The sequence below is a fragment of the Ceratotherium simum genome, chromosome 6 (genome assembly GCF_057802395.1).
Source record: "Ceratotherium simum simum isolate JZ-2026a chromosome 6, ASM5780239v1, whole genome shotgun sequence".
In the NCBI taxonomy this organism is placed as follows: domain Eukaryota; kingdom Metazoa; phylum Chordata; class Mammalia; order Perissodactyla; family Rhinocerotidae; genus Ceratotherium; species Ceratotherium simum.
The window spans coordinates 5,790,871-5,803,430 of NC_141905.1; the positions used below are offsets into that span (position 1 = coordinate 5,790,871).

Sequence of the window (12,560 nt, forward strand, 5' to 3'; positions counted from 1 at the left end):
AAAGCCTTCAGGAAAGTAGGGGCAGCCCCTCCCAACCTTGGTCACCTTTTGTCACTTTTCTCCACCTCTGCTGTCATAGCCCACCCTGAGCCAGACACGGGGGACCGATCCTGAGAAACTACCAATCCTGGGAGACTAGGCCAGTTCTTCCATCCAACTCCTCGCAGAGAGGGTAGAAGTCATGGGCCCTGGGGAGGTCCCCTCCCAGCCAGCTTCCCCTGGGGGGCAGGTAGAGGCAGCCATGGCGGCAGGCAGGGGCATGCTGGACAGGGCGAGTGTCTGGGCTGGGCCGTGTCTCCAGGTGAGGAGTATCTGGAGTATGCAAGGCCCCAGTGGGCAGAAGTGGCCTTTCTGAGCCGTTGTCACCACAGAGGGTCTGATGGAAAGGACACTGCTGGGAGCCAGGAAGCCTGGGTTTTAACTCAATGGCGCCCCTAACTGCTGTAACCTTGAGCTAGTTGGCTGGCCTCTTTGCATCTCAGTTTCAGCATCCGTAAGAGGAGCAGGTGGGCTGCTGGCCCATAGGCTGGGGAGGCAGGCTGTTATTGCTGTGAGCTTCGCCCGAGCCCGCTCTGACTCCTGAGAGGGTGGGCTGGGCGGCCTGGATACTCCAGCCCTCGCTGGCCAGGGGGAGTGGGCCCTCATAAAGCTTTTGATATATCCTGCCCTGCAGTCTGGTCTGGGCTGGGAGGCACTGGACCCAAGGGGCTCTGGGGTCCCTTCTGGCTCTGATCTAGGATTCCTTCATTCAACTAAGTTTTGAGTACTTACTATGTGCCAGACCCCGGGAGTCTAAAGAAAGGTCACCGGGTCCCCCTCAAAGGCTATACTGCCCTGGCGCAGAGGACTAGCTCTCTCAGCTCCCCCAGCCCACAAACCCCACCGTCTGCGGCAGTGCCAGGCCACGTGGGCAGTGCCGTGTTTCTCCCACCACCTCGGTGCCGAGCCTACCTGTTCACGGCTGAGCCAGAGCCCCCAGGCCTCTTCCCGGGCAGGCACAGCATTGGCGGCTCCCCCATTTGGATCCAAAGGTGTGAGAAAGACAAGGGATCGACCCTGAGGAAGCCTCTGGGTCCCCCGAATGGCCTGTCCTCACCAGCCCCAAACTCAGGGCCTGCTCAGGGAGGTCAAAATTACTTCAAGAAGACCTCTTCTGCCTCCTCTTTCCTTAAAGGAGACCCAGCCCCTGGGGTGGGGGCGGTCCTCAGGCCTGTGCCTAGAGTAAGCGTGGGTGGAGGGGTGGTTGGCAGGAGGGAGCTGAGCCCTCTGACCCTCTGTGAGAGGAATCACTGTTCCGCTGTGACCACTCTGAGCACTGAGGAGCCAGGCCAAGCCCTCGTCCCAGACTCTCAGATGGCAGGGGATAAAGGGCGTGGTGGGTTCAGACAAGTAGGGGCCACCAACGGGCTTGGGGATGCAGGGAGTGCCAAGGAGATGCGATGTGGGGGGCATGCAGGGGTGGGGAGCAGGGTTCCAGCCCAGCCCTCGCCCACGGCCTCTTTCTGTCCTGCAGGAGCCTTCCTATTAAAGACCTCACTGTGGACAGCGCCTCTCCCGTGTATCAGGCTGTGATCAAGAACCAGAACAAGCCGGAGGATGAGGCTGACGAGTGGGCCCGCCGCTCCTCCAACCTGCAGTCCCGCTCCTTCCGCATCCTGGCCCAGATGACGGGCACAGAATTCAGTAAGTGAGGGCTGGGCGATGGGCAGGAAGGGGAGATGCTGGAGGCCGGGAGGGTCCTGGGCCCTACTCCACAGTTGTCAGGCCCACAGAAGCCGGGAGTCAAGCCCCCCACCCTTGAAGATGAGCTGGCCTTGATAGATCCTTAGCAGCCTGTTGAGCCCCTTTGGGGCCCCTTGGGGCAAGAAAATGACATCAGCCTTCTGCTCAGCTCCCCGACCCCCTCAGTGGGCAGCAGGCTGGCCATGGTGCTTCCAGGAGAACTGACTGGCCAGAGCTGGGATAAGAGGACCCCTCAGGCCACACCTCTGACCACTCCCCCAATTGCACATTCCCTCTCACGTCGCCTCTCTCCCCCCACCCTCCGCCCAGCACACAGGCTAGGGACAGTAACTGTTCAGTCATTGGTGGGGACTCAGCACCACAGGGCTCCAGTGGCTTTTTTTCCTTATGTTGTGTGATTCCTCCTGACCAGCAACTTTCTGCCCACAGTGCAAGACCCTGACGAAGAAGCTTTGCGAAGGTCAAGGTAAGTGGCTGGACTCAGGCTCTGTGGCCTGGCCCTTCCCAACCCCATCCCTTCCCAGGGCAGCCCCCGGGTCACAAGACTCATGGAAGGACCCTCTCAAGTTCATGTGTTTGGACACTCCTGGCCCCTGAAGGGCTCGGGCAGACGCTGGCCTGGGGCATTTGTCTGGGTCAGTGAAAGGGTACTGAGCTGAGACTCTATCCCCCAGGCCCAGGCTGCAGGAGTGAGGACTCTGGGCTCTCTTGGCTCTGTCCCTGGGCAGGGGCAGGGCTGCTTTGGCCTTCGCTGGGCTGTTGAGAATGAGGCATCTCTCCCTGTGAGGGTACCGAGCCGGCAGCCTTGCCTGCCCGCTCATCTCAGGGCCTGTCCCCTGTGCATCTGGAGGCTAGGCACTGGGAAGCGGGCACGCAGAGGGCTGCACTGGGTATGGGCGCCTGACCCCTGGACTCACCTGTCCAGACCTACGTTGAGGTGTTAGTTCTGTAAATTGCTCAAAGCACAAAGGCTGCTGCAAGGGAAGACCAGCCCTGGGCGTGAGGAGGGGCTTATGCAGGACCAGGTCTCTCCGGGAATGGTCTCTCCATCTGTGCAGGCCTGAGGCCACAGCCACTAACCTACCACCTGCCATCTGTCAGGTGCTCATGACCCTGAGCGTGAGGGGGTCACACTGCCCTAGAACCCGCCGGAACCTACTAGGGCCTTCCATGGTGAGGCATGGGGCCCAGTGTGATTGTGCTTACACTTCTGGAGGCAAGCGTGTCGTTTGCATGTTCTTCCTGGGAGAGTCTGCCTTGGGCCAGCACATCCTGTGGCGGCCTCCGTGTGAGGGGCTGGGCTCAGGGGCCCTCTTCCACCCTGGGCCGGGCTTTCTGTACTTGCTCACCAGCATGTGGCGGCCACAGGACTGTGCGGAGAGTGGGACTTTGCGGTCAGCTGGAGTTGATGTGGATTTTATTTTTGAACCTGTATTTTTGCCAATCCAAGTTGCTTCCACTCTTTGGCTGGGACATCCAAGCCTAAAGTGTGGTCCTCCCAGGCCTGCTAATGATGGCATGCTGTTGCAGTAATGGTTCTTAACCTTTCAGTGCCTGCAATGTGTTTATAAAGAACCTGAACTGAGATGATATGTGATTTAGCTCAAAAGTTAGTATCTAGCTATTTTACGTCTGACTGAGCTGTCAGGTCTCCCCTCTCCTATGCTCCACTGCTCCTGCGTGCTGGTTCTGTGTTCATCCCACCTCCTCTTTGAAGCCACCCACATAGATGCTCCAGTGAGCTATATAGCCTTTACCAAAGATTTCATAGAGAGGCGTTATAGCACACCCCCCACAGCAAACAGCCTAAAAGTCCCCAGGTTCCCTCCATCCACAAGCCAGCAGGGGCGTTTGCTCCTCTCCCACAAGGCTCCGACCCCTGCCTCTCTGGCCCCCACTGTCTCCTCTGAAGTACTTCTGATCACTTTATGTTCTTCTGGCCGGTCCCTCTAAACTCGCACCTCATTAACCAGACACCGTGTAGAAGGTGGAAGGGCACTGGTGCAGGTAGATTGCTATATTTCCCCTGGGATATTTGCCGGCTCTGTGAAGTTATTGAGTGAAGAGAACACAAACGGCAGTATTAAGGGTGAGTCCCAGCCTCATCGTTGGCCTCCCCCTTCCCCCTTTTTAGAAGCATCTCTTGGGTCTTGTTCTACCTGGTCCTGCAGATATGTGGGGAGGTTAACCATTCCCCTTGGGGCCTAACCCCGCACAAGCTTGGCTCAGCCCCCAGCAGAAGGGCCAGTGTGTCTTGGGGTCTTGAGAACTCTGTGGCGGGTCCTGGAGCCCCTCCCTCAGCTTCCACAGGGTTTCATTGTAGGGAAATCTGGAAAGCGGGCCCCAAAAGAGGCACCAGCCTGCTTCTTCCCCCAGTCCCAGGCTCCTACCCCGAGAAAGCTGCTGCCCCCACCCTCGGGGGTGTCTGGCCCTGCGGTGAAGGCTCTGGGGCACCCAGCAAGCCTTCTGCCCAGGACTGGAAGCGCATGAGCCTCCTGCTCTCTCCCTTTTCCTAACTTTAATTTCTGGAAGCTTGTCTTCATAGCATCCGCCAAAATGCCCATCCTCCTTGTGGCCACAGGAGGAGGGTGGTCTTTTTCATTTCACTGAATCCCACACAGCCTGTGGACCTAGGGGTGGGGAGTGCAGCCATTCAATTCTGTTTGCAGTTAAAGCCTGAAATAGCGACTGTGGCCACTGGTCACAGCTGGGGCCCCGACTCACCCGAGAGGCCATCTGAGCAGCAGGGAGCACGCTTGTCCCCACCCCGGGTCCAGGCTGGTCAGGGATCTTGCTCCCCAGGGCCTGAGCCCCACTTTCATCCATCCCCACTCCCAAGTCAGAAACTGCTGTCCCCAGACCCTGCTGACCCGTCTTGTTGGCTGAGGGCAGCCGTGGCCTCTGTCTCATTCTCATCCCAGTTTAGCAGCACTCACAGTGAGGAGTCCAGGGGTCTCTCAGGAAGGCTGCCTCTCCCGGGGGGCTTCACTGCACACCGCTGCCAAGTAGCTTACTCCAGCAGAGCCTGAGTTTGCCAAATCCTGGCCGGGCAGTCTGTGCGTGGTGACAGCCTGTACAGTCTTGTCCACATGCAAAGGTGCTCTCTCCTTCCTGTGGCTGTGTGGTGGGAAAGCTGGCGGGAATGCCATGTGAGCGGTGCTGGGCATTCTGTACCAGGCAGTGGACTGGTGGCCTGGAGGGCAGGCATCAGTCTGCATGTCAGAGGACCCTGCAGACTCTCCCCTCACATGTCATTGCTCCACCTCCAAGGCCTGCCCCACCCAGAGTCCCAGAGCGCTTGCAGCCTTCTCCTCCCCTCCCCTCCTCTCTCTGGGCCCTGGCTCCCTACGCTCTGATGCTGTCTCTGGTATCTGGTAGCAGATAGCTTCCCTCTGAGGCTCCAGTGCCCACCTGCTGGCCAGCCCAAGGCAGAGCCTAATCTTGAGGACCCTACCTCTACGGGTGAGGCAGGGTGGGCCCCTGAACAGCCCAAACATCAAGCGTGGACTTGGCTCCCCTCCCAGGAAAGACCCCAGCACCTTAGCAAACTGTCCAGGCGTGCTTAAACACTAGCTTCCTGCCAGCTTCCACACGGGTGCAGGTAGTACTATGGCTCTGGCCTCCACCTGAAGTAGCAAAGCACAAATAGCGTGTCCATCCAAAAACTGAGCCTTTAATCTGAGAGGTCACCACAGCTTCCCTCTGACTTCAGGGAAGCATTCTAGGGCCTGATGGCTCAGAAGTCAGGTCCATGTTGGGCAGCCCTGATGGGGGTGGGAGTGGGTGCAGGCTAGCTTCATCCGAGGCAGGGCTTGAATCTCTGAGGCATTTGGATCCCACTGCTTGGCTGTAACCATCCCAGAGAACCCCAGTATGTAACCCAGACAGCCCCTGGCCCCACCGTGTGGAGCAGCTGTCTACAGGTGCTGTCTCTGTGTTTACCTGACGCTCACCTAGGTAAGGAGCTCTGCGTCTCTCTTAGTCCCTGGTGTTAAGGAACAAATTTGATTTTAGTGACGAGTTCACAGAGAAGTTGAAGGTGAGGGTTGCCTTGCACACCCCTCCACAAACACCATAAAAACCCTCCCAAGTCCCTTCCCCATTGTGCAGCCATCCAAGGTTCTCTTTCCTCTTCACCCCGCCCCTCCCCGACAGAGCGCCCAGACTTACTGGCTCCTTCCTCCTTCCCCTGCAACCTCCCTGGGCACCTCAGGTCCTCTTCCCTCTCTGGGCACACTCAGCTCTGTCGTAGCTCCTGTGGCCAACCCTCGTGGTGCAGCCCAGCTCGGTCCTCCCCCACGTGGAACCCCCATGAGGAGGCCGTGGGCAGCTGTCGATACCAGAGTTACCTGCGTTTCGTGGATTTTTAGTCCTTGGTGTTCTACCAGCCTAACAAGTTTGAAAACCACAACTGGAGAGACCAGGACACCGTGTGCCACCTGAGCAGCCCTCGTGGTTGTCCCTCGACCTCTCTTCCTTTCTCCCTCGCCCGCTCTCCTCTCTCTCCTCCCCTCTCTCCTCGTTCCTCTCTTGGCTGTCTGTGAATTTCCAAACCGCTCCCAGCAGAGCAGGTCCACTAGACCTGCCGGCTCTCCAGCACTGTCCCTGGCCCTGGCAGTGAGCACTGATGACAAAGGCTGCAGGCCTGGCTGGACAGGCTGGCCGCATCTGTGTCCTGCGGGCGTCTCTCTGGGACGATCGATTGTTGCCGCCCGTGGTGCTGTCGGCGGGGCTGTGTGAGCCCTGCGGCGGGGCCTCTGCTCCTGCCGTCTTCGCCCCTTCTCCCCGACCTCAGAGAGGCAGGCAGCAGAAGACGCATGGCACTTATACTGTGGTTCTGCTGTTGAGTTTCTGTGTGGCTTCAGGGCATTCACATGATGTCTTTGGGCCTCGCCTTCCTCTTGGTATTAGGAAAGTTTGGACTCGACCATTGGTTTTCAGATATATTAGCAGTGGGCCCCTTTTGTCAAACAGAATCTTACACAGAGACCCAATATGCAGGACTCACGATGTATGTAGGGGACTCTGCCCAGTAATGCAGATGTGGGAAGGCGGCCAGGTGTAAATGTGCAGACACAGGACTGTTACCATGCAGAAGTGTAAGACCAGCACTGCCCTATCCTCTGATTTTTGAAGACCTAAAGCTGGTCTTCCTGATTTTTATATGCTGGCAATTCATTTATTAAACTATTTATTTTGAAATAATTGCAGATGGGCATGCAGTTGTAAGAAATGATACAGAGACATTCTTTGTACCCTTTATCCCCAATGGTAACATCTTGCAAAACTACAGTACAATATCACAACAAGGACATTGACACTGATACAGTCAAACGCAGAACATTCCCATCACCCCGAGGACCCCCCCTTATTGCCCTTTTATGGCCACAATCCCCTCCCTACATGCACACCCTCTCCTTGAACTGTGGCAGCCACTAATCCGTTATCTGGTCTCTCCCTCTATCATTTTGTCATTTCAAAGATGTTGTATAAATGGAATCATACAGCACGCAACCCTCTGGGATTGGCTTTTTCAGTCAGCCTAATTCCCTGGGGATTCATCTGAGTTGTTGAGCATACCATTGGTTCATTTGTGTCTTTCTATTGCTAAGTAGTATTCCATGATCTGGATGTAGCAATTAATTTTTAAAAGGAGTTTTAGACACTGTCCTGGTTAAACACACTGTATTTGTGGCTAGACCCGGCCGCTGGGCCCCCAGTTTGCACCTCCAGTCTGGAGGACAGTAGAGGCCCCCAGCCTAGGATTCTGGCATCCGCGGCACTAGCCTTTGCCAGGCACGCCATCCTCCATCTCCACGTTTCCGGCTGCTCCTTGCCTGCTTTGTCCTACGCCTTGGGCTAAGCAGGCCGTGGGTTGAGCCCCAGAGGCCCTGCTGGCGAGAAGTCCCGGCCCTCTGTATGTGTGCCAGTGGCCTTGTGAGTATGCGTGTGCACGCGTGTGCCTGGCTGTGCTCAGGTCTAGGTGGGTGGGGACAGTCGGTGGTGTTTGAAGGCTTGTCTCTGTGGACAGAGAAGCGTTGGCAGAGGCCAGGGCAGCACAGGGAGGTGACAGGTCTGCTCACCAAGCCTCAATATGGGAACAGGCATTCCTCCTTCTTAATGCCCAGCTTGGGGACAGAGACCATGCTAGGCCCACCTGCCAATTTGGTTCAGTCCCGAGAGCCCACAGCCAAAGCAGCCCTGCCCAGCCCTAACCACTTGGGCCAGGGAGAACCCAGAGACCCCCTTTGCCCAGGTTGGTCCCTCAGGCCCACTAGCCAGGCCCCTTCTCTACGGCCCCCCACTCAAGTCAGGAACTTCAGCCCCTTGAATCTGGTCCTTGGGATTCTGGTCTTGCCCCAAACCAGGCCTGACTACCTGGAAAGTACCCCTGGATGGCAAAGCCTCTCCAAGCCAGATTCCTCCCTCCCACGCCCTCTGCCCCGGCTATCAGGGGAATGGCGGACACATCCCCTAACCCCTTTCTCTCTTCCTTTCTTCTCTCTCTTTCTGTCTCTCTCTGTCTCTGTCTCTCTCTCTGTGCCACAGGGAAAGGTTTGAAACGGAACGTAACAGCCCACGTTTTGCCAAATTGCGCAACTGGCACCATGGCCTTTCAGCCCAAAGCCTTAACGTTAAAAGCTAAAAGGCTGTCTGGAACCTCCCACCCCTCCCAGGCTGGACCCCCTGTCTCCTTCCCCCACACAGATCTGGCATGTGAGCCCCATGGTGATGCTTGAGAATGTATAGCTGTGCCGCGGGGCACCTTGGACAGCCAACTGCAGCAGTTCTGCTCTCTGCCCAACCCCACGCAGCACTGCACCCCCCCACCCCTCACTGCCACCCTCACCACCCCCCAAATAGCCCGAGCCCAGGGCCTTAGCCGTAGATCAGAGAGGACGTGACGGGGTTTGCTGCTGTAACACCCAGAACCAAGGGAAACAATGTGCCACTGGTCTGTTTCCCACCAGCTTCAGGTCCAGGGAGAGGTAGCCTGGCCCAGTGCCATCCTGGAACGAGTCACCTGTAGGTCAGGGTCCTGGGAAGAGGCCAACTCCCTGGCCCCACTGGCTCCCTCGCTGCCCCCTGGAGCCTGGGCAGCCAGAACAGGGCTCTCTGCAGAGGAAGTGGAAGCCCAGGGTAGATGAGACAGAGGCCCCTCCTGGCTGTGGTGAGGTTGGGGTGTGCGCTCTCCTCTCCGTGCTGTCTGTGCTGGCTACCTAGTTCTCTCTCCTGTACATACAAGTATGCTGTTCTGAAATAAAGAGGATTTGAAATGAAGCAAAGCAGCCCCAATCATGCTGTCCCTGTGTGCATACCACCCGAGAGGGGCATGTCTGAGACAAGGAGAAGACAGGCACCACCTGAAGAGGGGCAGGGGGTGCCTGCTGGGGCTGGGACAGGGGAAGCTCTGCCCACCACCGATTTCCCGCCTCGAGGGCCCTGCCTGGGCTATGGCACTCAGGCGGGGCGAATGGCAGGCGGGAATCTGTGCTGCAGCCTGGTGGGCAGCCGTAGCCTCTCACGGGGCAGTGTGAATGAGGGGGGTACTCAAATGCCCCCTGCCTCTCCTCCCACACCCAGCTGCAACCAGCACGCTGAGCTGTCCATCCCTCCCCATCAGAAAGCATGCCGCAGGCCCCTGTCCCAGGAGAGTGCTGCTCACCCTCAGCCCTGGTCCAGGAGGTGAGAGAGGGGGTCCAGGCTAAGAAGCAGTTCACAGGGGAGCTGCTGGGGAGCCTCAGAGGGTCGGGGCCATGGCTTGGGGGAGAGGAGGTGGAAGATGTACTGAGTAGAATCTTGCTCAGGTAGCAGGAGGGCAGGAAGACCTCCAGCTGGGTCTTTCTCCCGGCCCTCACCCAGCTGCGGCCTTGTCCTAGTCCTGAGCATTTAGGAAGGGCCAGGCTGACAGCCTCACATCCTCCCCACCTGTCTACCCATCAGCCTATTCCTTGATTGCAGGAATCACAGGCTGAGAACACGAGACCAAGGGCACTTAGCAAATAAAGGCAGATGCCGTGGCCCGTCCCTCAGGACTCCGCCACCACCTCTGTGGCTGAACTGGACCAGAGCCTCGTTCCCACTTCTGCCACCTGGGCACAGGCTTTCCTTCTGCCTCCAGGGACCTTGGCACTCCCACCTGGAAGGGCCAGCCGGGGAGACTGCTCTATCCTGGCCACCACCCTGAGATGCTCCCCAAAGCCCCCCGGGGAGCCTGTTTCACCTTGGCCTCCATCTCTCCCTGCCTCTAGCAGTCTGACGCCAGGACCAGGCAGGGCTGGCTGGCTGGGGGAGTGTGTGCTCCTGCCTACATCTAGGCATCCTAGAGCACACCCATATTTAGCTGACCTTTTATTGAGGACTTCCAAAGCCCAAGAGTGGGTTGTGGGGCCGGGACCTGCCAGACAGAGAGAGGCCCCAGGCAGTGGGTATCCTAAGGCTGGCAGAGGACCTGAGCCAGTCAGAGCTGGTGACCTCACAGTCGCCTGTCCCCAGCCCCCGGCCTGTCAGAGACCTCTTGGAGCCACCTGGCTGAAACCCTGGAAGGCTCTCGTTTGCTTTCCAGCCTGCCTGGTACCTTCCTAGTGTCCCCAGGCGCCTGCATGCAGCAGCTTGGGTGGCCCCAGGACAGGGGTCCATGTGAAGCTCTCTGGAGTAATCAGGAGAGATGTCTCAGCATTCTGTGTCCGTGGGCATTAATCAAGGTGCCAGTCCTGGCTGCTGTGGGTGCCAAAGGAGTCAGAAAGGGCCGATGTGGCTGTGCCTCACCATGATGCAAGGTTGATCATGTGAGGTCCAGAGACGGGGAGCACTCCTCCAGCTGGAGGATCCAAGAAGGCTTCCTGGAAGAAGGGGTCTGTGCGTTTGGTCTCTAAGAACAGCTAGGATTGGGCCATGTGCAGTTAGGGAAGGCTGGACAGGTACTCTAAGCAGAGGGAGCAGAGATGCTGATGAGATGAAGGGTGTCCCAGAACCCCGAGTTAACCATTTTGGCTGGAATGGAAGGAATGCAGAGGATGTCATGGTTAGTAGTGGTCCAGAGCTGGAAGGCCAGGCTGTGGATTTTGACTGTGTTCTGAAGGCAATGTGGAACTAGTGAAGGTTGCAGGGCACCATTCACATGACAGCCAGTGGAGATTGCTGTGCACAGCACAGTGCTTGGGGAGTGTCATTCGCCTAGACTCCAGTGTCAACAGGGCCCCTGGAGTTGTGCAGTGTAGCAGCCCTGCAGCAAAGTGACGTGGTCAGGGCTGCCCTGAGCAATAGTCATCAGGGTGCAAGATGGAATGTCAACTAGGTGGGTGGCAGCATGAAAGGTTTCAAGACCAACCACCTGACTGGTATTCTGTCATCATCCAATCAACAAAGATGTTCATATTCTCATCTCTTAACTGATACAAATAGCATCATCACCCCAATAATGGCAACCACTCCCCAGCACCATCAGTCACAACACCCCCACCATCACCAACAGTTCCAACTTGAGCCCAGTGACCACAAACCCCAAGACCCAGCACCACCACCAATACGCTCCCCATCCTTTTCATACATAGTCTCATTGCCATCAATAAGAGCATCCACCAAGGGCCACCACAACAGAGCAGGGGCACAGGGTTGGCATGCTCTACCTTGAAGCCAACTGGTTGAGGGAAGAGAGGGGCTGAAAAGGGGACTGTGGCCAGGCTGTTTCTCCTCTGGCCACACCCTCCCCATGCAGCCATGACCAGTTGAGGATAGTTGGTTTGGTTTGGTTTTTGCTTAGATGTTTAAAGTGAAATATGACCAAGGCAAGAGGCAGCCATAGAATCCTAGGCCAGGCTCGGGTGACCTTGTGGGCACTGTCTTTGGGACTGAAGCCAGGGCCAAGTAAATTCTCTGTGAGGCTTGCTCTCTGAGACCCCCTCCTTGGGGTTTCTGGAGGCTTGTCAAACTTCAGGCAGAAACTTATCTGGGCAAGAACCCAAGATCCTTCAAGATGCTTTTTAGTGCTGCCCCTACTTACCCTGTGCCCTGGCTGCTTGGTGTCTGCAGACAGGAGTCTAGACAGGATGCCACTCAGCAAGAACCCCAAGCAGCAGGCTCACGTGCATGCCCTTTGTCCTGGCCGTGGAGTAGAGGACCCACATTCATGAACCCAGGGTTCATTTGGTGCTATGCCTGAGGAGAGCAGCAGGTAAGCAGGTCTGACAGGGAATTGAAGCACGGGGGACAGGCAAAGCCAATTTTCTATTTGTCCTACAGGATGCTATCCTCAGCCTGGACATTTTCATCACTCCTGTTCTGTGCAGTGTCCTTAGTTCCCAGAAGCCCCCTGGAAACATGGGACAGGGTCAGGGAGAAACAGATAAAGGAGCCTGGGTGTCCTGTGTCAGCCAGACATTCCAGACCATACCTGCCCACGCTGTGAGGGGCTGAGCAGCCAGCTCAGTGGCATGGCTTCAGGGCCTACCGCTACTTCTCTGAGGCAGCCATTTCATAGGCGTGGCTTCCAGAAGCCAGGTTCATTCATGGAGGGTGGGTGAGCGGCCTCGTGGGGGGGGCAGGGCTGGGCACTGCCACAGGCCAGAGAGCTGGGCTGCCGTAGGCCTCCTCTCTGAACCACTAACCTGGGAATGGGCTGGACAGGACATGGCCACTGCATTTGTCCATCCTGGATGCGTCCTACATGGTCACAGAGAAGAATGGTGCTCCCTCCTGTGAGATAGCCAACCTACGATCTTGCCACTCCTCCAGCTCTCTTCTTCCCTGACCCTCTCACACTATTTCATGCTTCTCTCTACTATTATCATACACCACTCTGGATGGAGGAGAGCAAT

The 12,560-nt window shown here is 57.3% G+C and overlaps 1 protein-coding gene across 6 annotated transcripts in view; it reads left to right on the top strand.

Moving 5' to 3' along the window:
• LDB3 (LIM domain binding 3) overlaps positions 1–12,560 on the top strand; it is a 61,250-nt gene that overhangs the window by 20,786 nt on the left and 27,904 nt on the right. For 3 of the 6 annotated variants that reach the window (XM_087431801.1, XM_087431802.1, XM_014789011.2), the window contains 3 exons: positions 1,514–1,683; positions 2,173–2,209; positions 8,293–8,389. In XM_087431801.1, the coding sequence (XP_087287927.1) occupies positions 1,514–1,683; positions 2,173–2,209; positions 8,293–8,389 (304 nt within the window). Of the gene's footprint in view, positions 1–1,513; positions 1,684–2,172; positions 2,210–8,292; positions 8,390–12,560 lie in introns of those variants that run through there. The other 3 variants (XM_087431798.1, XM_087431799.1, XM_087431800.1) reach the window with 1 other exon arrangement.